General features: G+C 40.7%; 1 protein-coding gene across 3 annotated transcripts in view; it reads right to left on the bottom strand.

Annotated features, from left to right (window-relative positions):
* Positions 1-2,490: 2,490 nt before the first annotated feature.
* The window catches only part of shisal1 (shisa like 1), a 65,933-nt gene continuing 43,100 nt past the window's right edge, over positions 2,491-25,323 (bottom strand). For 2 of the 3 annotated variants that reach the window (XM_023352096.1, XM_023352087.1), the window contains 2 exons: positions 24,445-24,658; positions 19,584-19,893 (listed from right to left, as the gene is read on the bottom strand). In XM_023352096.1, the coding sequence (XP_023207864.1) occupies positions 19,584-19,893; positions 24,445-24,658 (524 nt within the window). Of the gene's footprint in view, positions 6,018-19,583; positions 19,894-24,444; positions 24,659-25,323 lie in introns of those variants that run through there. The other variant, XM_023352100.1, reaches the window with a different exon arrangement.

Genomic DNA, 25,323 nt, shown 5'->3' with positions numbered 1-25,323 from the left:
TGTTTTTAGACCAATGTGCTGATGACATCTAATGCCCCCTTCCCTCTGGCTCGGACTGTTCGCAGTGGGGGCCGAAGGCTGGAATCGCTAAATCACTCTTTGAAGAAAGTCCAAAGAACCGAATGCAATCTTGGCGAAGGCATTGTGGAATTTATGTGGGCCATTTACGAAGAAATACTACCTAACCGTAATGTTTTGGTGGGAAGTACTGTATATCCTAAATCTTTGATATCCCTTAGTAAATCTCTGGAAACTGGACAAGGGAAGGAGAAAAGAACGAAAAGTTGAACCTCAAACCGTGTCCTGAAGAAAAGAGAATTTGAAAGCTGCGTCTTCAAGAAATGTGACAGAAATAATGAATTTAAGCATACGCTATCTTTTTTTGTTGTTGTTTTAATCTAATTTCTATCTCCAAAGTTAACATCTTCTACCCTTACTGTGGTACTTGTCACTATTTTCTCTCTGTTAAGCAGTTACATTCATTTTAAATATACATTATGCCACATAAGCAGCTGGTACAAAGGATGCCTTTGTGACAGGCTGCTAGAGTCAAAGTGGCTGATTCCTCCTTTTTAGCTTATAAGGGCTATTATACAAGTTTTTTTCCCCCCATCAGTATTGAGTTGCTAAACAAAACAAGGGGAAAAAATAACATTATTTCATACTTTAGGAACCTTTGGTGCATCAGTAAAGCATCCATGCATAAAAAAAAAGATTCTGTAGAAAGCTGTTGTTAGAAACCGATTTGCCAGACTCCATTAAGGTATGACCTGTTTGAAGCAAGAATATTTAAAAAAATTGTCCTCACAAGACAAATGTTGCTCATCTACCCAGTCTATTAAAATAAATCCTCTTCCTGCTGTAAGAAACATCCACCTGAATCCAGCTTTTTGTTGCATTTCATCTCAGCTGCTCTTTTTTTACGATTGTTTAGAAAGTTGTTACAGAAGCGTTTTGATTGATTCGGTCATTTGTCTCACTGCAGTAATGATACTTGTGTGTTTGCTATTTAGAGAAAGGCCAAACTCTACAACAGAGGGGCAAACTGAGACCTTGAGGCTTCCTTTAGATAGACTAATAGACTTAGATAGACGGTTTTGGATTGTATGTAATAGGCCAACACAAAGAAATGCATAATTGTCAGGGCGACTAAAAAAAATTTGGTTTTAAAAGTTTGACAAAGAAAAGTATGCATCGCATGTAGTATTTACTCACTGTAACCAATGTTCGCTGCAACTACAGCTGCACGGCAACATAATATGCTTTGATTGAAACCATTAGATAGTAGCTTCGGCTGTATTTCCTGAGTTGTCCTCCTGAAAAATGAACCTCCTCCGTTTTAAGGCATTTGCAGCCTCTTAAACATTTTCCTCCTGGATTGTCCGGTATTAATTAATCTCATCAACTCTGACTAGCTTCCCTTCTGCTGGAGAAAAGCATTTCCTCAGGATGGTGCCACCACATTTTATGGAAGAAATGATGTAAGGTTTTACACATTGATAGTGGAATAATGTTTCAGAGTCTGACTGACCGTTAAAATTCTCCACATCTCCAACCCCGATCCGTCTCCTGTGCTTCCTCGACTGATGGTGCTGTTTCTTCACTAATGTTTGCTACCAAACTTTAAAGGCCGTCAGAACAGCTGGAGTTACACAGAGGATAAATTACTCACGGGTGAACTCTTATTTACCGGCTCAATGGCGGTTCTTAGATGAATGGCGCCCTGGGCAAACCTCTCCTTTTGCCGCCACACAGCTCCTACGATGGCCCAATTTATGAAAACATAATTTCTTCACATTTCCTGTTGTGCAAAGTAAGAGGTAGTGCTTAGACACTTTGTAACTTGAACCTCCCTCAACTTCAGCTCGGTGTGAAAACCCTGTTCAGATCACCACCGACAGACAAATCCTTTCATTTTATGAAAGAAATATGGTGCTTGTTAGGAGCCTCAGAATAATAAAAGGAGGCTAAATAGAAATGCACGACACACTGCAGCTCCAAATTGTGACCTCTCATTTTTTACGCTACGTTTTGTAGCACAAGTTCCTGAAGTTTGTGGCTATACCATGACAATGGTTCTAAAAGTTTTAAAGGTGTAGAAATACTTTTTCAAGGTAATAAACATAAATTAGTAGCAATAAATAGATCTGGCAATACTGCCTCTGATTCTTTCCTGATGTTTTTTTGTTTCATGACATATTTTATTTCAAGAATTTTGCTGCTCTGCTGTAGAAATTTAAACAAAACTAAAGCTGCAATAGGTTCCAAGCCCGACCCCCCAAAAAAAGGATGCCCTGGCCCCGCCCCTCTCCTCCCCGCTTCCCGTCAGTCTGCCATCACCTGGCGTCTTCGCCTTCACACCACGAACTAGCATAGCACATTTAAAGCCTAATTTTAAAGGCTCGGAAAGTGTGGCGCTTCATTCATTGTCCTGTTGATGATTTCCCTTCCTTTTGTCAAAGAGACTAACTTCACACAGAGGGATTTAAACACACTGGAAAAGATAAAACTTTATTATTTCTCCCTTTTGTGACAATACAAAGTCAACGAGTGCAATTACAATCTCACTGAAAAAGTTACGCTCGATCTAGTAGGAGGTACATAGACAGAACGCGGTGCACACCATCGTCTTCATCACCACACCCAGAGAAGAGTGAGGTATCGACCACTACAAAGCTTCTGTGTACAGGTGGGGGATTTAACTGTAAGGCAACTGTTACCATGACAACCTGGAGAGACGGAAACAGCTGTGTGCTTCCTTCGCCCCCCCACCCCACATCTGTTTATTTATTTTTTTCTTTCAGTACAGGAGAAAGGCTTGAGCTGATACGATTAACAGCACCACATCACGTCAGGCCAGAATAAGGACGAAACAGAAAACATCACAGGAAACCAGGTCGGAACATTGAAAACAAGTTAGGATTCCTAAAAACGTCTCTGGATAATGAACTCCATCTAAGATCCTGCTGCTACTTTTCGATTTAAATTTCCTGGGTAAGACTAATGCATTTTATAACCAGTGATATGTAAAAAGAAAAAAAAAATTCATACAGCACTAAAAAATACATGAATGTAATTCTAAATTGATCCAGATTTGGGGACTATTCTCCTGCCGCACCCTGTTAAAGCTCTCACCTTCCTGTTTGCTGCTGCTGTTCGTCACACTCTGAGCGAGCGAGAGTAATTTAAAGCCAGAACTGAGCTGTGGGCCAATTATTTCGTTTGGACACATCCCGCCTCTTCTCTGCCCCCTAGAAGTTGATGGCACAAGTCTTCTGGGGCAAGCGCGCAATTAAACTTCAGCTACTGAAAGTGGGAATTAAGTTGCTCTAGCGGTTCAGCAAATTTGAATATCACTGGAGATAACGGGTAACGGATGACGCTGGCCGACTTCATGGAGCGCTGAGATTAAAGAATCAAATCCTCCATCTGGTTTGTTTTTGCTCCACCAAATTGTTTGGAGTCAGTGGTCTAATGACCACAAGATGCTTTGTCTGACTTTTCCACCAAAAGAGGATTTTTTTTCTTTTCTGGATTCAGCAGCTGATTCAGAGTCGGCCCAAAGTATTAACCTTCAGATGATAGTAGAGCTGAATATCGTCTTTATATCTTTTAGTCAGTCAATTAGGAATCACTTTGGTGTTTCTGTAATTAATGTTCTAGGCAAAAGTGACTCCAATGTCCCTTTAAGCCATTTAAATGTGAATACTTAGTTTTTATGACTTTGTCCACTGTGGCAGATCGTTAAGTGTGTCTAAATGGGACACGACTGGGTGAATAAATCAACAAAAGGACAAAACAGCTGAAGACGTGTCTGCTAGTTTAAGATAAAACTCGAGCGAAGCAGTTCATTCATTAACGGGGCAAAACAGGCGGTGGACTAACAGGTACTAAAATCACTGTGAAATCACAATAGTAGGTTGTTATATTTAACTAGTTTATAATCACTCGTCAATCCAAAATAAATCAATACATTTACAGTGCTGTGCAAAGGCATTCACACCCCTCGAGGTTTTTCTCACACTTTGCCACGTCACAACCACGAACCTCGACGTATTTTCTGAGAATTTAAAATAAAATCCAGGGCAACCAGCTGCCTTTCGGCTTAAGCTCAGTGTAAATCCAGATGTTTGACGAAGGCCTCAGGTGGGAGACGCTGCTCTTTATGTGGCATGAAGACAGAAAGGGATTATTATTGAAAGAAAGCTATAGGAATTCCTATTTTTTGTTTGCCGTATTTTGTGTTTAGGGGGTTATGCATACATGAGCGACAAGGTTCTCCGATCAGATGAGACCAAGATCAATTTTTTGGCTACATGTAAAACACAGTTTTGGAGGAAAACACAGTAGATCACTCCGAATGTACCATCCGCTACAGAGAAACATGGCGGCGGCATCCACAAGTTCGGCCTTGAGTTATTTTTCAAAGCATGGGCAAAATATCTTTCGTCCGGGTCACAGTTATGAACAACTTTAGGGTTCTTCTACAACATAAAATCCCCAAAAATATACATCGGAGGGTGTGGTTGTGATGTAAAAAAACTTTCAAAATGTCAACATGGTTTGAACACTTTTACAAGGCACTGTATTGTGGTTTTAGGCTTTTGCTTTGTAAAACCAACAAAAAGAGACTTGGAAATAATGGAGGGCATTTTGACTTATATTCTCCAGTAAATAACTTTAAGTCTGAAAGCTCTGACTGGACGCAACTCTCCTGTACAGTTTTCTTCCACAAAGCGGTAATAATTTAGCTCCTACCAAGCTGACACATAAATCTTTGGAGACCTTCTTACGAGTCCTTTACTCTGAAATACAAACATGTTCTTTTCTCTTCCTTCTCTAAGCACACGCGGTCTGCGGTCAGGGGTTTTATTCATGGCACCAGTTCATCTTTCTGATTAGGCTGCTGTACATTATTGCTGCCAGTGTTGACGGGGCCCGGATGGTTTTCTTTTTTTTTTTTTTTCTTTAAGTCATGGCTAATTTCTTACAATTATCAATGACCAGTACAGGATACAGAGTTGCTCCTTATAAAGGAGCTTACGGTTAATCGATTGCATCATATTGCTAATGAAGCTGCCGCTTGTACAGCTTCAGACGAGTCGTAATATTACAAACTAACCTTAAAAGTATCGGCCTGGCGTTGTTGTTGGTCTGAAGGCTTGTCACCAAGGATTGTGGATGTGTTTAACTTGGCATAAAGCTTCCTGCTGCTGCTGCGAAGCCGTCCCTGATCTTCAATAATGTTCTGGGTGAAGAGACAGAACCTTTGGAGGACTTCATGTCAGGATCATGAAACCACCAGAGGATAAACTGCGATGCTGTGTCTTTGTCAAGGAGGAGTTAAAGCATTTTCTTATAAGATTTTTTTTTTTTTTTAGCATCACTGAGAACACGTTTGTCTGGTTTTAACAAAAAAAAACAAAAAGACATTCTAAGTGAGATGCTCAGCATCAACCTAAGCTGTTGTATGTTCAGAAAGTTAGCCACTCATAGAAATTCTTCTACTAGTTCACATAAATAATTCACCAAATAGATAATCCACGACTGTGTCTAACTGCTACTGAACACAAAGTGACACAGCGGCGTGATAAACATCTTATATCTACTGTAGAAAGAGGAGCTGTGTCTGTAGGCTGGCGGGGTTTAAGGGTTTCCAGTTCGTCGCTCCGGGCCACGCCGGCTGCTTTTAAAGGATCACAAAAATCCCTCTGAGCAGTAAAATGAGCCCGTCTCTCCTCTGCTGGGGCTGCAGCTGAAAGAGTCCTCTTTGATCATCTCTTCCTAAAAAAAGATAAAAAAAAACCCAAAAACCTGCTTCTGTCCGTCCTCGGGTGTTTGTGCTCATTACGTATTGGCAGTAGTCACTACAAACTACTACAGTATGGCCAGGCCGAAGGTGGTGACGTGTCTGCAGTCCACACTGCAGAAGGGGTTCTGGGACATCTCCTCTGTTCTGTATAAGGAAACCAGGAGTTGCTACTCTTCAGTTTGTCCACTCAGCACGCAGCATTATTCTGTTCAAAAGGAGAAAACAACAACAACAACAGCAATGAGGTCAAAATGAACCGAATTCATCTCAGATTAAAATATGACACAGTTGGGGAACTAGTTGTTTGATCGTCTGCTAATTAAAGAGCTAAATAGAGTTTTCTTGCATAAAAACAATGAGCGGTTTATAATTTATTGGCCAGTTCCAGTGGTCTTATTGTGACGTGAAAAGATGACTTATCAAACAAGAATCGACACGATACGCAAAAAGTAATATTCATTTCCTTGTCACAATGTGTTCCAGGTTAATTTGTCAATTTGTATCACAAATTGCCATTTTGTCCCACCTTACTTGCCATTTCCCGTCTGTCAATTCATGCTCATCTAGTTTAACTACATGCATTTTTTTATTATGTTAAAGTAAGTCGTTCTTTATAAACTGAAAAACATCATGGACAACTGTAACCATCCTCTTAATGAGACTGCCAACAACAGAGCGTCTTCAGTCAGGGGCTTCTTCTTATTTGGTGTAATACAGACTGCTGCAGGAGATCCTTCTGCCCACAGCAACCAGCACCTACAACAACTCTTTGAAGAGACTGGGATAATATGAGTCACAACTTTTAGTTTCCTTTCCTTTTTTTCCAATTTAATGGAATTGTATTATGAATCAAGGGGATTAATTATAAAAATCTCTTGCGTAACGTAATAAAATGGCTCTTTATTTCCTGAAAACTGTGTTTTCCGTGTAGCTTTGATCAGTGTTTGTGCCTCTTTCATTTTTAAAATATAAAAACCCATCCAACCAAAACATTTATGTGCCCTCTTGTTGGTAGATAAGAGTTACTGGAGCCATAAAGCCATATTTCCATGACTGGTTGCCATAGTAAATCTGAGACGTCCCATTAATGAGTATGAATTGAGCCATAGAGGATGTCTTGCTTTAAAAGGAGGCACAATTATATAACCAAAAATATTGGGCATAATGGATACCGAAACTGCAAAAATAAAGAAAAACATGACAAAAGGGTGAAATTATTAGCAACCAACTGAATGACGGGTTTTATTTCTTACAAACAAACCAGACGTCTGACTTGTGCTCGGTTGTTATCCGACAAGATTCAGTCCTTGTGTGTAAGCAGCTGCCAAACGACATCAGATACAAGTTATCAGACATTTGCAACAGCTTTGTGCAAAGGTGATCACACTTGGTGTAATATTTGCAAATAACTTATCCAATGTTTCTGAAATAGTTGAAACGTAAAATGAACATCCATCACCGTCATCCATCAGTTTGAAGTTAGGCGACAGTTCTTGCTTCATGCGGAGATTTATGATCCCTCACCTTTTTTTTTGTTGCGCTTTGAATGATCATGGAAAAGGCGGAGATCAGCTCACAGCTGCACGGGAAGAGCCTGTTATTGATCTGAAGGCAGTTGTAGTCGCAGTCACCGAGAACACCGTTGGGAAAACAGTCATTGTAAAATCAAAAGTTTGACAGTGACTCAGAAAAGACTTGGGGGGGAAAATACTGATCAGATGAGACAAAGACTACGGCAGGCTCCCTCTGCAGCCTGAAGGGACCCAGTTCTGATTTTTTGGTCAAATCGGATTTTTTCTGCTGTGGCCGTTCACACTGCCAAACATATGCAACCTTGTATGTGTTCTGCAATGTGAACGGCAAACGATCTGAAAGTGCCCCGCATGCGCAGTAGAGGGCGCAATAACGTCAGCGTTCTCAGCGTTTGGCCAACCGCCATCAAAAAGAATTAGTGCTCTGTGTTAAACATGGATGATTACAGTGGAGCATAGCTTACACATTTGAAGTTGTTGTCCAACCGGAGCAGCATATTAACAACAAAATCCTCGTTATAGTTCACCATGGTTGTTGTTTTTCTTCCTGTCGCACAGAATAGTGGGAACTGTTGAGTATCAGTGACGTTCAGAATGCGACCTGGACGTTAGGTCACATTTGAATCGGATACCCAAGTTGCATTTAAAAAAATATATCCGACCTGCGTTGTTCAGACTGTCATGAGACGATCGGATGCAGGTCGCATTACGTCAAAAAAAAAAAAAAAAATCAGAACTGGGTCACTTCAGGCTACAGTGTGAACGCAGACTTAGTTCAAGTTCTTAGGCATGAGCTCAACTGGCCATGTTTTGGAAGAAGTAATGATTATGGGTTTCTGTTTGTGAAGCTGCTTGAGGAGGCTTTAGTTTTACATTGGTAATACAAAAAACTAAGTTCGGATCCGTGAAAAACGAATCCGAACTGAACCGGCGTGCGTCCGGCTTCACGGCGTTGCGGGGTCGCTGGACCAGCTCGGTGTCTGTGGACCTTCTGTCCTCATCATCACGGCGGATGCGGTCGTCCAGTATGAAACCAACCCAAATCGTATCATCGACAAAGGAAGATCAACATTGTGGCGTGCCGAGCCAGTCTCTAGATCTCAGTCCAACAAAAGAAAATAAAAACCTGTAGGAGGGATCTGGAGCTGTAAGCTGCCAAGCAGCTGTTAACAAACTCTTACTGCTGCGCTTGCCAACAAATGCTCCTGCAATAAGAACCAAGCTGTGGTTCGAAAGCGGACAAAAATGTTATTTCACTCAATGGTGTGGAAGTCAGTTTTTTACTTTTTCTTTTCAGATTTTTAAAATAAAGTTACCACAAAAAAAATTTAATGCTGATAACTCCTTTGTGAAAAAACCTACAAAGTCAGCAGGGGGTGAATTAATTATTTCCCCTCTTTACATCCTTTTCTCCTTTTAGTGCACATTCAGACTGTCATCCCAACAAAGGGAGACGAATAAGCAGCACCCCGCTGCCTTTGACTCTGAGGCCTTCTCAGGTCTGACATGCTGTCCTCGCCAGTGAAAGGCGGACAGCCCCGTTTTACATTTTCTCCACAACGAAAAACAAAGCATTCGGATGTAGAGATGTACCAGAGCAGCTGACAAGATGATTACATGTTGCTGCCCTCGCTAGTCTTCCCCAGGATGACTAATCAGTTAAAGTAATCATATGGGATGGCTGATGATAAAACATTTAATTAACATTTTCAAATTAAATTGCTCATTTAAATGCAAATAAATTTTATTGAATAATGTGGTGAAAATCTGCCCAAGTTAGAGATGTTTTAAAATGGTGGCAGCGTTTCCTCAGGTTTTGGGTTGGAGAATTGGCTTCAGCCTTCAGTTCACAGTCACTATGTGAGCAATGATAACAAATCAGTTTATGTTAGTAGAGCAGACGGTATGTATGTATATATGTTTTATCTTGTAACATCGCAGCACAAATAACTTATCCAATGTTTCTGAATTCTTAAAGATAACTCAGCAATCACTTTGTCAATCATAAAGTTCTTCTCGACCAACTTTCCTGGTAAAATGAAGGTTAAGTGAAATAAAATAAAACAGAAATTTCAGATCTATGGACAACAGAAACTGGCCGGTGGATTTTTATAAACAGGTGTCCGTTCATGTTTTGCTCAAAAGCAGTGGTCATCATTGAGCGTCTCAAAAATGTACTCTCCAGGAACAAGGCCTGATGGGAAAACAGGGAAACTTGATGGAAAATATAAAGAAATTAAATTAATAAGAACCCAGAAATTTGATTTCGCCAGTATCTAAAAGCAGATTAAAGTCTGAGATAAATATTGTTGACCTGAAAATGGAACCTGTAAGGACACATAATGCCTCAGCATTATGAGGGTAAACCATAATGCTGAGGGACACAGTGGATCAGATGCAGCGCTGTAAAAAAGTATTGATACCTCTGGTACTTTTTGCATTTAGACAAATCACAAACACAAACTTCTTGAGATTTTATAGGGAACTGCTCAAAGCCCAGCAGTGAAATGCAATTTGGTTGAAGTGTTAGTTCAGTAGCCTGACAGCAAATGTCCACCACACTGTTCAGATCATGTAAAATCCCTGAGTAATCGTTTATTAAGTAAATCAAATGTGTGGTTAAATTTCAACAAATTGTGAAAACACTTGGAGAGTTTGCTTATTTTTGAAGGAAATGAAACTGAAGCTAAAAGTGGCGATTTCAAACAAGGAAAAGCCAGCAGCTGCTGCTGCTTTTGACTTTCAACAAAATATGGTGTAAGTCTTAAATTAACATTCAGTTAAAAGTTTAATTTCTGTTTAAAACATCTAATAAATTTATCTGAAGTGTCTTAGCAAATATGGAACAATTTTAGAGGAAACATATTTCATTCAGTAGGCAATATTTAATAAATATTACTATCTCAGTTTATGTGCATGACTAAATGACCATGACAACAACTCAGCTGCATGTCAGAGAACAAGCAGAGTCCTCACAGTCAGGCAGACTCTTTAAAAAAACAGATAAGACTTTTCTGGATATGCAGTGAAGGTAATTTCAAACAGACTGCAGGCAGATAACAAGCAGATAACCAACGGTGCTTTTTACTCTCCTAAAAGCCGTTTTATTACTCAGAGGGCACGGGTCTGCATCATTAAATCCCTCCGTCGATACGGAGACGGTTTGGTTCCTACCGAACAACACAGAGAGGCTTTCGCTTTATGGTTGACACCGTCTACGCTTAAGAGCTGGTGCTCTTTGAGCCTTTTGGTCAACATTGTTCTTTATATGGGGGGGGGAAAAAGAAAAAAAAAAGAAAAAGCTTATTGGTTTTTAAATTCAGCTCACAGTCAGAGAACAGAAGAACCAATAAAACAGGGCTGCTCTGCTTTTCAAAAAGCAATAAAATTTACAGGAATATTTTAGGAGTCTGTAAGTCTCGTCAGGACTCCAAGCCCACCTCCGTCCTATGAATCACATCCACCGATCTCTTCTGCCTAAATGAGCGGAGCCACGTGCACGCCGCAGTTGGGAACAATGAGCTGTCCACTTTTCTGAGAATTGGGCTTTGTGTAAAAGCTATTTTATTGTTTTAGGGGAACTCAGTTTAAGCAGTTACAAATTGGTGAATGTAGATATATAAATAAATCAGAAGATCGTCAAAAAGGCAATTTATTTCAGGAATTCAAAAATTGGAAACCCGCATACAGATTCATCTTACACTGGGATTTAATTTCCAAATTTCCATATTTTGCGTAAAGAACACAGGTGGTTTGACAAAAGGAGGAAAAGAAGTCATCTACATTAAACATGAAGAAACAACCAACATCAGGTCTCACTTTTCTGAAACCTACACTGCAGCCTTAATTCCTCTACACCTGAACAGCCTTTCAAATGTGCAATTCCGAACCAACACCTGGTGTTTCACTTAACGAAATGAGCCTCATTTATAATTATTTCTAATTTACTGACCTTCAAATCTGTACAGACCAAAATAAAATTTTAAATACTGCAGATATCCCACGTGTTTTCATTACTGCAAAACCTAAGTGTAGCATTTTCAAAGACCTAAACCTGCTCGCCCGCTCTCTGCCTTCAACAGAGCTCTGTGTCCGTCTGTCTTTGTAGCATCTATGATGTTAATTAACTCAAACCACATGGAGGGCTGCATTAATTGGACAAGGTCTTGGCGTGCTGCTCCGTGGACAGACAGGCCAGGGATAATATTATAATGTACCGTTCCATTATTATCACAGAAAACCAACCGGTGGGTTCAAAGATGGACGCCAATGAGCAGCAGGCAGAGCGAGGCTTTGATCACGCTGCGGAAAAGAAAAGAACAGAAAAAAATTAAAAATGAAGGTTAAATGTTTTGTTTTAGCTTCCAGAGTCTGAGGCAGCTCGGCGTCACTTCCTGCAGAGCAGATGTTGAAGTGCAGGTGTTAGGAAAGTAAGTGATGTAACAGCACGCAAAAGATGGCGAAGGTGATAAGATTTACTACACACGGAGGGTAACGCTGAGTCACTACAGGGAGCTCTGCTTGCGACGCCTGGTGAGTCAGGTGCGCGCGCCAAATGTGGCCACAGATGTCATCTCGCGCGGACCGGTCTCCACATGGTGAAGCTCAGCTGGCCCACTGAGCTCAGAGCCCAGATCGAGTGGGCGGACGTACTGCTGCTTCTCAGCGCGGAGTGACTTATCAGTCGCCAAGGGATTCAATATGGAGCTCTGGCTGATTTTGCAGCGGTGTCATTTAACGTTGTCCAACATCTTATTCCTTTCCGTTTTATTATTATTATTTTTTTTATATATGACTGTCCTGGCAGATGCTCAGATTGCATGAAACCAATAATGACTCGTGCATTTTTTTTTTTTTTATCTGCTGCAAAACAAACACGAGGAAAGAAACCTCTAATGTGTCTTATCTTACCGCTCGAGATATTTCTGCAGCACAAACCAAATCCAGTCGGACTTAAATGTCAGCAGCTGATCAGATCATTTTTGCAGAATCTTAGAGTGGATGCTCTACAAAGAGAATACAGGATGAGTCTTGAACGAGTGCAGACGATTCTCAGCGCGAGCTCCCTTACAGTATTTTGGTTTTGTGAAACCCAGACGGAGGTGAGCTTCGCGAGCGCCTGGAACTTGAAGTGGACAAACTGTCCACACCTTGAAATTTTTCACATTTTGTCCGACTGCAACGACAAACTTCCAAGCATTTTATCTGATAAACTATTAGAAAACAGTGCAACATTATGAAGTGGTAAGGACGAGGAAAGAAAGTTTTCAAAGTTATTGTGGATACTCGTAGCACTCAGCCCACTCTGACACAATACCTTGCAGCAAAGTAGCCGAGAGATGCATGGAGGAGCTGCAGAGATCCACAGCTCAGGTGGGAGAATATATTGACAGTATGAGGGACAATAAGAGTGACGAGAAAAAGAAAAAATAAGACACTGGTCAGAAAAAAAAACAAAAAAACAAAATGTCTTCAGCAGAGGCAGAGAAGCAGGAGTTCACCTTCAAGCAGGATAACAAGCAAAAACAGCCAGACTACGATTAAATAGTTTATAATCCTTTGTTAAAAATGCCTAGTCGAAGTCAAGACTTACATAATAATGTGTAAAAATCTCTATATAATTAAGTCTGTAAGAAAAACCGCTGTAATAGCAGTAAAAGGCGCCTTAGCGAAGCGCTGACATAGGTGGGCTGAACACAAATGAAGGCAACATTTTAAGTCAATCAATTTCCTTCCACTTCACAACAATTTTGCATTACTTTGTATTAGTCTATCACATAAAACCACACCAAACACTGGAGTTTTTGTGGAGAAAAAAAAGAAGAAAATGTTCAAATCTGACTAGATTTGTACCATCCTGTCCCGGGTTGTCTCATCGTTACCTACTTTTGGCAAAAGAACATGAAGTGAGTCTGTGGAGCAACGATTCCACAATTATTCAACAAATTCTATCTTGATGTTTGTGTTGTTTTTTATTTTCTTTCGGTCTTTCCATTCTGAGAGGAACAAACTGCCTTGATTGAGAATCTTTAGTTTCTGAGATACGCCTTGCTTCACAGACCTGAATAGATCAATCAAACTAGCTGCTCTGATTTTAGGAGTTAGCCGTTTCACAGGCCACGCTGTATGCTAATGCAGAAAGAAAAATCAGATACAAGCTTTAGGGGAAAAAAAAATAAAAATCAATCACCATCTTGGATGTCGTTGCCATTAGGCTTCCCATTTACCCTGTGAGTAAACTTCCATCTGCAGGCAATTTCCTGTATGCAAAGAACCGATGCACCACTCCAATAAAACCAAGATAAACCACAATATCGGGTGGACTCAATATTTTCCCCTTGAACGTAATTTGCTGAAGAGCGAGAATTAAGTTTTCCATATTTGCTCAATCCGAAGTGAATATGTTGAATGGCGGAGTTTAATAAACGGTATCCATGGAGAGAAAGTAGAAGCGCTTTCTCAGGCCGCCTACACTGAAACCCCCAGCAGGTCTGCAGCAGTGTAAACCAGCCGGCTCACGTAGCGAAACAGAGAGCAGTATTCCCTCTGCCGAACGCCGAGCTGCACTTTCTCCGTCCACGGATACTTCAACTGGATCGCCGTGCTGCACTGGCAGCCATACGGTGCAGGATGCCCAAGTTTCTGTGAGACCGGGATTTGATTTTAGATGCCGCTCAGCCAGTTTTGGGATTTGACCCACACTCTGTGTATTTACATTTGGCCCAGCAGATGTTAAACCAAGTGGACCCAGTTAGTTTCTGAAGCATTTCCCTGCAGTCTCCCCTGGCGGTGGAGGGGGAAAAGATCCCCACAGTTAAAACAAGGGGCCGCCTGATGACGCACTGCGTGGGCATCATCCATTGCGGCCTGCTGTCGTCCATTTTGGTTGCTTAACACTTTTAAGAAGAAGTGTGAGCATTATCAGCATTCAGAGGAGAGCTTAAACGTGTGAAACTGCAAACGCGCGCTTCTAATCTCGTCCCGAGAAACTGGCTGTGACTGAATTTAGCTCCAAGCATCTGTCATGTCGCTTCACTGATTGTTCAAGAACTGTTTTAGGTTTTGGTAAGAGCCGCCCTGCTGCTTTCTTTCCTCTTCTTTTTCTTTTTTTTTTTTTTTAAAGAAAGCAGATACTCTTTTTATAGCAACACATCTTGGACAAGATATGACATCAATCTTGACCAAGTTAGTGTTTGACTTTTTTTTTTAGAGCGTTGACGTTGGCTTCCCTTGTTAAACTAAACAGGCACTGCCTTGTAAAAGTGTTTACACAGCATAAAGTTTTCCAGATTTATCACAGTACAACAAACTTCAATGTACTTTACTGGCTTTTTACTTGACATACCAACACAACATAGCGTACATGGTTTTCACAAGCTTTTGTGAAATAAAATCTTTGACGTAGTGCTCCTAACAGACTCCTTCACTAATTATGTCCAGCTAAAATGTAGAAGGCTAGCCTGCGTGATGTAATGTTTACAGTGGCCAACCATCTGGCTGGTGGATTTAAGGCAAACACACTGAAAATCAACCTCTCTTCTGTTTTAATGTTAATAATTAACACACACCCAAAGCAAACAGCGTTTACACACAGATCACGGGGTTTCAGCCAGTGGTAGTTTCTTCATTACCAAAGATGTAGAACAAAACTTAAAATGCAACACATGCCATTGATGTTTTTACGCAGTACACTTGAAATAAGACACAAAGAACCTAAAAGTAACTTTTCAGCGAGATACATAAGGTTGATTTGCAATAATTTGTGAATATAGATTTTAAAAAGTACTGGTTAAACTGACAGACTTTTTTTCCCCTCCACTTAAAGTAGGAAAAATGTTTTTCATATTTGCAGAAGAAACCAGACAAAAATACTTGCAGCGTGACGCTCTAGAATGTCTGACATTCGTTTTATATGTAATGCTCATTTTCAGTCCAAGTTCACTTCGGGTCGATGTAGCTGGCTTGATTGAAGCCTGACTTTTGATGTATTATCAGCCAAAAACAGGCTCATATTTGTGGGTTATTGAACGTATGTTATGTGAAAGAGGATTTAGTGGTGGCAGCATCATACTGTGTGGAGTTTTTTTTTTTTTTTTAGGAGATTCAGAGAATATGATCAGAGTTGATAGGAAGATTAGCTAAATGCAGACCAATAAGTAACCTGTTGGGGTTTTTAAAAATTAGATAAATAAGACAACAACCCTAAACATAAAGCCAGAGTTACGATGAAAAATATTTAATTTAAAGCACTTTTCTATGCTAAAATGATTCAGTCAAAGTTCACACTTAAATCCAGTTGGAACGCTTTACAATTTCCTTAGTTAGTGGAACCGTGAAGTGTGATCGTAACCCAAACATCCCAAAGGAGAAAGTCTGGCAATCTCTCTGTGGATTGGAGGAAAATCACAGAGTCTCTAATAAGAAGAACTAAAGCTGGTAGAGACGAACCAATAGCTCCGCAGCTGCACTTACAATGAAGTATAGTTCCACAAATTGACTCCGAGAGCTAAATACAATTACACACCACACTTTTCAGATGCAATTTGTAAAACATTTAGATCATTTTCCTTCCATTTTATAATTACACACTACTTTGTAATTGTAGATGTGTGCTAATTAAACCATGCTAAAATTGCTGAATGTGACAGCTGAGGATGTAAATACTTTTACAAGGTGAAGTGGTTAACAATTTTAGGTCCCCCTTTAATTTGTTGTATTTCAATACTGTAACATAATCCACCCAAAAGCTGGCACACAGGCATTAGAGAGGAGCCTAAGCCAGTGTAGGATTGATGAGTCCCATCATCCCGAACAGACTTTGTGTCTAATGAGGAGGCTCTACGGATCTGTTGAGTCTAAGTTAACCACGTTTCCACCGGCAGAGGGGTCTCCAGATCCCCTCTCCAGCATCCCCACTCCTCCGTCTCTGGGTCCACGCAGTCCACACCGCTTCTCCTAGCCATTTGTCAAGCCGTCGCAACATTAAATTATCACGGCCCAAGAGACACGTCTACCTCAAGGAAGAGACCGAACCCCGGTCAGAGAGATATGGGCGCGCCGCGTCCGAGACAGAGACCTGGATGAAAAATCGCCTGCGCAAAAGTGGATGTTTGTTCGGGCCGTGCTCCCTCGATTCTGCAGCTTTTTCATCAAAGTTTGAACAATGTCTGGCAAGAGAGGAGGAGATGTTCCCCCCCCACCAGTCACTGCGCTCCGCGGTTCACTCCGGGTGTCGTAAATCATCTCATTTTGTCTTAACTGCGCTCACTTGTGGGGCTGATGCACCTTGAGTCTTCCTGACTGCTCTCAAAAGCAATAAAAATAAACACAGAAAGGATGAAGGATGGTGTTTTCCAAAGAAAACACCACAAAAAAGAAAAAAGCGGTTTTTATGTGACCCAGAATACTTTCATTTAGCTTAAAGGAGTTTTTTTCCAGACCATTTTTTTCTAAAACAGGCGCTGGATGAACTCAAACCAACAGGCATTCACAGACATGGAGGCTAAATGCTCTGCAGGAAGACATTTATTAGGACAGAAGGATGGGAGTCTGTGTTCCTGGAAGATGTGTTGATTTTATCTGCTGTTGCCTGTAACGGTTTGTGTGCAGTCTGCTTATCTCCGTGTTTGCTCTTTAACTAAACTAAATGTTGAGCTGGATGCTGGAGCCCCTGTTGACTTCACAGGAGATATTCTGAAAACACTGTTATTTATGCTGTTAGACTCGTGGCTTCCCCGCCATGTTGCTTTTGAAATAATAAAGCACAAACTACAAAGAAAACAAAACAAATATATATATATATATATATATATATATATATATATATATATATATATATATATATATGTTCTTTTGAAAACAGAGATAAACAACATTTCTGAAGTCAGTCACCTCACTGGTATCCAAACATCTGCTTCCTTCACTGCTCTCTTCCAAATGGCAACACGGTATCCATGTTGGAAATGTGCTTATCAGAGCAGAACAAATCACATTGTGCTGTACTCCACAGAGATTTACGTAATACACCTGTGGATATTTTTTTTCTGTCTGTTTGCAGCAAATATTAACAAATATTAACCATATGTTAGCATCGATTGGTTTTTAGCAGACAGCTTTCCCCCCCCCCAGAAATCATGTAAATCAGATATTTGGACCATTAACCGTAACGAAACCTCCGCACCATTCAGCCCGCTGTTACCGAGACGCCGTAGCCTCAGAAGGAATATCCAAGGATAGCAACTATATTTATTATGTTTATTACGGAAGGGCTGCATAGCTTATTTTATTGGATAAAACATGAGCATGCTTGCTCTAAAGCTCCCACTGGGGAGTATCTTGTGGCTGTGAACTGCGTGGTGACATTAACCAGATGCCTTGCGAAGGTAAAAAGGCCAAGTAACATGAAGATGTTCGGCTCTGACAAACTAGTACACTGTAATGTTTTTTTTTTTTTTCGGGGGGCGGGGCGGTAAAAGCTAGGAGAGAAAAAAAAATCCCAGTAGCAAGCGATGTGTTGGAAAGATTTTAAAGCCCTAATTATTTCTCAGCAGCCAGAGGTTACAGAAGCGTTTCACAGCGCTCTTGATTAATAGTTTATTTATGCTATCAGAAGGTGATTAGCTTTCATTTTGGTATTTTTTGCACCTGACTAGAAGAGCCTATTTAACAATGTTAAGGCAAAAATAATAAATAAATAAATAAATAACTGATCGTCATTGTTCAACTGATCATCCGTCTGCTGTTTACCAAGACTGCCATTTTTTTATCTCAGTGTGATTTTTAGATAACAGTAAAAGCACGACGCTTTTGTAGAGCTAGAACATCCTCTTTATCAGGCTGTTCTTCAGTCAGAGGCTTCTTTGTGTTCACTGCAACGCTGATCACTACAGGATATCCCTCCTATCCACAGCCATTACCAGTTCTTTGAAAAAAACCCTGCATAATATGAATTCTGACAGTAATTAGGACTAATTGTGCTAAATTACAAGATGCTACAGGCAGTTTAACATGTGACCTATGCAGTCATGGTGACTACACGCCATAAAATCCCACTTAACTCCGAAAACCTGTGTCACAGTGACTCCTCTCACACACTTGCAGTAATGTTACCTCTGCTCCTAGCATTAATAATCAATCGCCGTTCACCACAGAAAGGCTCCTTAAGTGTCCCATATAACTAAAAGATTTAGTTATGGGGAAATAAATTTAAAATAAATACCCCCTTGTTAAATTCTCCATAAATAAGGGATGTGCCACACTTCTTAGGGATGGTTGTGTTCACTTTCATTAGCCTATTTAAAGCCAGACCAAAAAAACGAACAATCATACAAACCCGTCTCACAAGTAGGCTGAAAGATATCAAAAGGCGACAGATTATGACCCGACCTAAACCCATTCAAGAGCACAAGAAATAGACATTAACATCTGTTCATTTGCAATGGCTTACAAAGCAAGTTGTAAAACATTTTGAGCCCAAAGACCCATCTCAAACGAAAAAGTCTTGATCATCAAAATATTCTGTGGACTAATGAGATAAAACGAGAACTTTCTGAAAAGAGAAAAAGCAACAGAGTACTTCACCTTTTGGACATTTATTTCTATAATTGATCAGGAATTCTGATTTCTACTCGTACAACTTGAAGAAGCATCTCTTGACATCAGTTTGCGATCTTAAACACAAGGTCACATGGGTTATGCAAGCAGGATGATCAGATTGGGAATCAGAGCTTTAAAAAAAATCCACCTCTGGATTGGGAAAAGACTCTGAAGTGGACTAGTCAAAACCTGGAGTTGAATCTGCTTCACATACTGTGGCATGACCTTAAACCATTAATTAATTCGTTTATCACTATTCATGTTGTGGTGCAGCTAAATTAAAACAGTCCTACAAAGAAGAGTGGACCAAACCTTCTCCGTGGTCATCTAAAAGACTCTCAAAAAACAAACGCTGGTTGGTTGGGATAGCTTTTTTTTTTTAATTCTAAGAAATTAAGCAAACCTTGGAAAACATTTTTGCATTTACTCAGGTAATCTTTGTGCGAAATTTGAATTTGTTTGATGATCTGAAGAAAGAAAGAATCACCAGAATCCAAAAAAGGGCAAACACTCAGATATTTTTAAAAATTTGTACAACTTTGAAGATTGTAAATCAACTAAAATGTAATCAGTGCGTCTCACTAGCACTATATATCACATCATTGAACTACGCCTACTCCTTTGTATGTGCAGTGTCAAGAGACTCACCATGCGGTGGACGTGTTGTAGGGCAGGAGCGTCGGGCTGTGGCTCTCTCCTCTGAGGCTGTGTCTGGGTTGGTAGTGGCTGCTGGGGACCATGGGCTGGGCTTGGGCCTGGACCTCGCTCTCCTCGGGCATGGACCGGTGCCACTGGTTCCGGGCCTTCTTCAGCCAGCGGCCGCCCAGACCCCACTTCTCCAGGTAGATCCGGCACAGCTCGTAGTTTATGGCTGAGTAGTAGAGGAAGTCCAGGGCCAGCAGCACCATGACGAAGAAGCCGTAGATCCACACGCCGACCAGGGCTGTGTAATTACTGCCAGAAGAGAGAGAGAGAGAGACGGGGAGCAACAGCCCGGCTTTATCTGGGAAAAGATGATGATTAAGAGTCTTTACACGCCGAGAGCTTCCATTTTGATATTCTAAAAGCTAAGCTCCCAAATCCCGAAGGCTATGGTGGTGCTGCCAGGTGTGAACGTTCGCTATTCACTTGGCAGGACCAAGATGTTCATCCAATTCTCCCTTGGTAAAAAAAACAAAAAAAAACAAAAACAAATTCAAAAACAGATAAATAAATATAAACCTCCATCTGTTCCCTTTGCAGTTTCTTAAAATCAGCTGCACAAATTGGACAAAGAATTTAATTAGCGCAAGAGACTTTTTAATCCCCCATCATTCTGGCTTTGACAAAAAAAATTAAAAAGATAAATAAAAACCAACAAACATCTCAGCTCTTATGTTTCACCTCTTACAAATTTCTTTTTCCACGCGTTACATGATCCAGCTGGATTTATGTGGGTCACATTTGAACTACTTTAGTCTACCAGTATCCATAAAGTCTAACAAGGTAAACGAGCAAAAAAAAAAAAAAAAGTTTCAGAAAATAAGCTTCCCTGAGAAGTGGGAGACTAGGTCGTTGTGCAAACGGGGGATGTTAAATTATCTCTGAGTGTGACATTTCTGCTCGAGTTGGCACTGAGGGCATTTAGTCGGGGGAATATCCCACAAATGGATGAAAAGAAAGAAGAAGCAAAAAAAAAAAAACCTACTCTGACTCAGATGAGGAGCTGACACTCAATATTACTTGAAAATAGAGATTTATTTGGAGGGAAGCAAATTTTATTTGCCTCGCTATCCAATTATAGTAACCGCACTGATTAACGGCGTGATAAACCGTGATGTGAAAATGCTTCTAGATTTAGCAAATCAAGTGAATCCTATTACGTTGTGAAATCTCAGAGCCCTGTAGATATGAATCTGAAGAAACCGCTTCAAATGGATGTGCTGAGCTGCCCGGAGGTGCATTAGGGTAGATGACTGCTGCCTCTGCTCTCAGATCTGCGACAATGCATGCTCACCTCACCTGCATTTTCCCACTTCTGAGTTAGAAACAAACACTTATTAAATCTTGTGGGACGCGTCGAGGAGAAATGTTTACAGTACGGTGCTATATGTGTTTAGGAAGAAATGATGCTCATTGCTAGGAGGAAATTGTCGACTTGTTATTAGATACGTAAACTTAAATCCCTCCGAGGGTAGATGATGCAATTCATCAGCTATCAACAGCTCTACCTTCCCTGTCTGTTTTTTTTCCAGCATTCATTTTAACGTGACTCCGCCAGTTTGCCTTGCAGCAGTCTAGAGGAGCTGGAAATATCCAGAACTCAGAAGAGAGAATCTGTTGACAAGAAAACTGGTTGTGCATCCCATCACTTTGATCTTTATGAGTCAAAAAAACAACACACATTGTTGGAATAAAGTCACAAGAAGCCATGACTGCAGCAGTTTAGGTCGTATCACCTTAATCCATTTAAGGACACAGTAAAGAACAAGCGTGTACGCTGACCAGATAAAATGGGAATTGAGATGTTGGGTTGCTTTTCTTTAGCTCAGAGCTGAATGCAGCAGGCTAGGAGATAGAGACGGTAAAAAAAAAGAAGCCTGAGTTCAAGGCAGAAGTTCACATTCCAGCAGGACAACATCTCCAAACACACAACCGAAGCTAAAACAGAAGGCTTTTCAGATCAAAACATATCCTTGTGTTTGAAGGGCCTATTCAAAGTCTGTACTGATATCCAGTTGAGGCGATACTTGAAAAATATTGTTCTCAGACACTCACTGTCCAGTCTGACTAAACTTGCTCTATTTTGCAAAGACGAACACATCTCTACTGATGTGTATGCCACACTATTGAGTTGTTTGTTTTCACAGTTTCAACTGTACTATTTTGTGTTGGAGCAACACATAGTACTTCGAAAGTTGTATTCGTAACCACTTTCAAAGTTAATAAAGTCGAAGGGGAGTAAATATTTTTTGCGTTTCCTTTCAGCTCCTGTTTTTACTCTACATACCCTGACGACTCCTTCAAAGGTCAAATGCCCTTTGGTGTTCAACACCTGCAGCGCTAAACCTCCAACCTGTAATAACATTTCCACCATGTGGTGTGAGGAGAGAGCAGAGTTGGGGCCAGTTTCTCTTCTTTTTTTTTATATAGCTTTGCCAGTGGTAAATATCAAACCCGCAGGCCCATCACCTTTTGAGCCAAGATGAAAGAATTGCTCACTGGGCTTCCCAATGCTAAAACCGAAATACCACGGCCTGCTGGGGGAGGAAAGAGGGGCAGCGTGAATCGACTGCATACTGGGAGGGCATTAGTACAAAAGGCTGTGGCTTTGCCTCCTAAACCTCCCACTGAGAGCTCCCACAGAACGAGAGCCACGGTTTTTCTGTGTCCTTCATGCAGCAGAAATCACCTCAGCCTGCTAGTGAAAAGCCTGTCCTCCAGGCACATCGTACCACGGCTCGCCAGTACGGACCTAACTATTCATCCTTTCCATCCAACAACTGTATTTTGATAGAAACTAGACAGAAAAAAAATAACATAACAGAGGACATAGCGTCGGCGCAGCAGTGTTGCGGGCAGGTGGGCCGATCGCCACAAGTGCTTTCAGCATCTGCTCTTCACTTTCATGCTTTTGAATGCCTCTCTGTAAGCTGCGGCTCAATGTCGACGAACCTCTTCAGCAAAAGGTGAACCGTGTCAACGAGCGGGACGGCGAAGAGAAAGTCGGTCCTCTTGCAAAAGTTGTGGTTTAAAACCTTTTGGTCCAAAGTAGCTGCAGGCGGAGAGTCACTGAAGAATCACGGCCTCCACCTTTTTCTCACTAGTCGCTTTAATTAACAGCTCCTGTTTATGCCTCCATTTTATATCCATGGTTGGGCTCCTTCCTACATACACTTCATATCAATAAACAAACCATTTGCAAGCCCCAACTTACACCATTGCGTATTGTTTACTTTTTTATCTATATTTAAACTTTTAAAAATCATTTTAGCAATTGATCATATTTGTACATGTACATTTATTTCTCAAAAGCGCACACGTTTTCTTGTCATTTTGGAAGAGTCATAAAACCACACTTCCCTGTCCTAGACCATAGGTAATAGAATATTACTCTAATTGCCAAACTGGTCGGTATTAAAAGTCCAGAATGATCCATTCACTTGAACAAGTACAAAATAACAAAGGAATGAACTGAGCAGCACCCATTTAAGTCAGCTAACACGGGCATAAATTGTACATTGTAATGTAGTTTGGTGAAAAATGAAGAAAAAAGATAGGGTATTTGGTGTTTTCTTGACTGATGTTCTGTTTTGTGTGGGCGTGTGTGTGTGTGTGGGGGGGGGTGCGCGTGCCATGTTTAGTAACAGCTGGGACGAGCCAAATCCCCCTCCTGTCACCACGAACAAGATGGCAAGGAGAATGAATAAGTAAATGAACGAATGATGTCGCTACACGATTTATCCATTTATAGCCTAACAGTGTTTGCTTGCTCGGTCTGACACGATTTTTCCCGAGACATGACCGTGACACATATTTACTAAAACGAAAACAAAAAAACAGCGTGGATAGTTATTGTTTTTTTAGCCCAAATGCTCTGTTGACTGTGACGCTTTAATCAAACACTGGTGACCCAGTTTGTTTTATTAGAGAAGAGAACAGAAAGTTCCTCGTCGTCCTTCATTTTTAACAAGTTGTACAACGACCTGATCAAACTCCACTTAATCTCTTTAACAAGATGAAATAAGAAATGTAAGACGGTGAAACAATGTAGATGTCACTGGGTTGTCATAGCAATTCCAGTTCACAACGGAAAATGACTTTGTTCTCTGAATATTATTTGCGTCTTGCACGCAAGAAGCTAGCAGAAGCTAACGCTGGCTAAGTTCATCTTAGGCTTTTTAACACATTTTAGAGCCGAAAGCTCAGCTCCATACATCTGCATGTATCCAATCTCATCTTGCTTTGGTAGTAAATTATGAAACTAGGGCTCTTGAATTTGCAACATGCAAACAGTCTTGCTTAAAGAAATTCACAAAGAAATAATTTTCTTTATTTTAATAAAGAAATATTCCATTCACGCTGACGGTGCGTCCACACTGTGGTGGATGCCGATGGGCATATTTGGAAACCGGGGTCCAAATGAAATTTTTCTAAGGACCTGATACAATATCGGCTCAACTCTGCTCAGCATGCTGCTCTAAAGCCATAATCCAAGCCTGTGGTATTAAATCAACCCAGTCTGTCTTTGATCTAAGATTATGTTCGCAAATACAACCCTCATGTTGGGTTTATTTTTAACCTTTCTTTTTCAAAAGTGTGTGACTTTTCAAAAGTGCCATAGAGTTTTTGCACAATCACCAAAAGTATGCGAAGATCCCTTTATGCTTCCTTCTGCACAGAGCGTTGAGGATGATTTAAATGATAAAAGACATTTATTACAACATTTCACCCTGATTAAACTTACGAATCTTTTAAAAAGCCTTACAAGGAAACAGGCAATGAGGCAGTTTAATGCGGACTTACTTGTGTGCGTAACCGTCTGAGGTGGTGGTGAGGTTGACCTGCATGACCATCTGAAACTCGGTGTCGTTGCAGCAGTACTTGAAGGCCGTGTTGTTGTGGTGACAGCAGAACATGTAGGTCTTGTTGTCTGAGAGGCGCGGGCAGTGGAATCCAAAGTGGTACCGCCCTTTATGGTCGAAGTAGGGTTCGCACACCCGGTAATGAGCCGAGAGAGCTGCAGCGTCGGAGGAGAACACGACAAGTCATTGTTGCGGTTTTCAGATCCATCCACTCAGAGCAAATGTAACTCATGACCTTTGAGGCAGAAAATTGTGTTTATCTCCGGGCTCTGAAACCCCTTATTAGATTTATAGATTGGAATACTGCTCTTAAAGGAAAGGTCTCGCAGCCTGCAGCTGCTGCACTGGAAGACCTCAGAATACTTAATGTTGTTCTTTTTGTTTGGCTGTTTGCTTTGGAAGCTGCTGGACACAGAAAGACTCCTTGTGATAATAAGAGGAACGCGAAGCGAGCAGGGTTTAGCTTGAAAAACAACCAAATATGAACCAAAACCAAATGCAATCCTCGCGCGCGTAATTATTTCACATGATTTGAAATAATTACCAACAAATTCCTGGATTGTGTTCTGGTAGAAGCTGGAAGGACAAAACCTTACAATTTGTTAATAAAACAAAAAAACAAAAACACACTCCCTCTGTTTTATGTGGAATCTGAAAGGACAAAGTTAGAAAAGGAGGATCGTTATAAAGTAAAAGAAAACCGGACTGAGCAAATGGTAATTCTTGCTTATTTGCATTCCTATAGAACTGTGCTGTCAAGTTCCTTCAGCGTCAGAGCGAGATAAATATCTGCATTCTTGCTGTTTACTGGGAAAAAATA

Source organism: Xiphophorus maculatus, chromosome 2, assembly GCF_002775205.1.
Source record: "Xiphophorus maculatus strain JP 163 A chromosome 2, X_maculatus-5.0-male, whole genome shotgun sequence".
Classification (NCBI taxonomy): domain Eukaryota; kingdom Metazoa; phylum Chordata; class Actinopteri; order Cyprinodontiformes; family Poeciliidae; genus Xiphophorus; species Xiphophorus maculatus.
The sequence above is the reverse complement of the archived record's forward strand: the minus strand, read 5'-3'. Positions and strand labels throughout refer to the sequence as shown.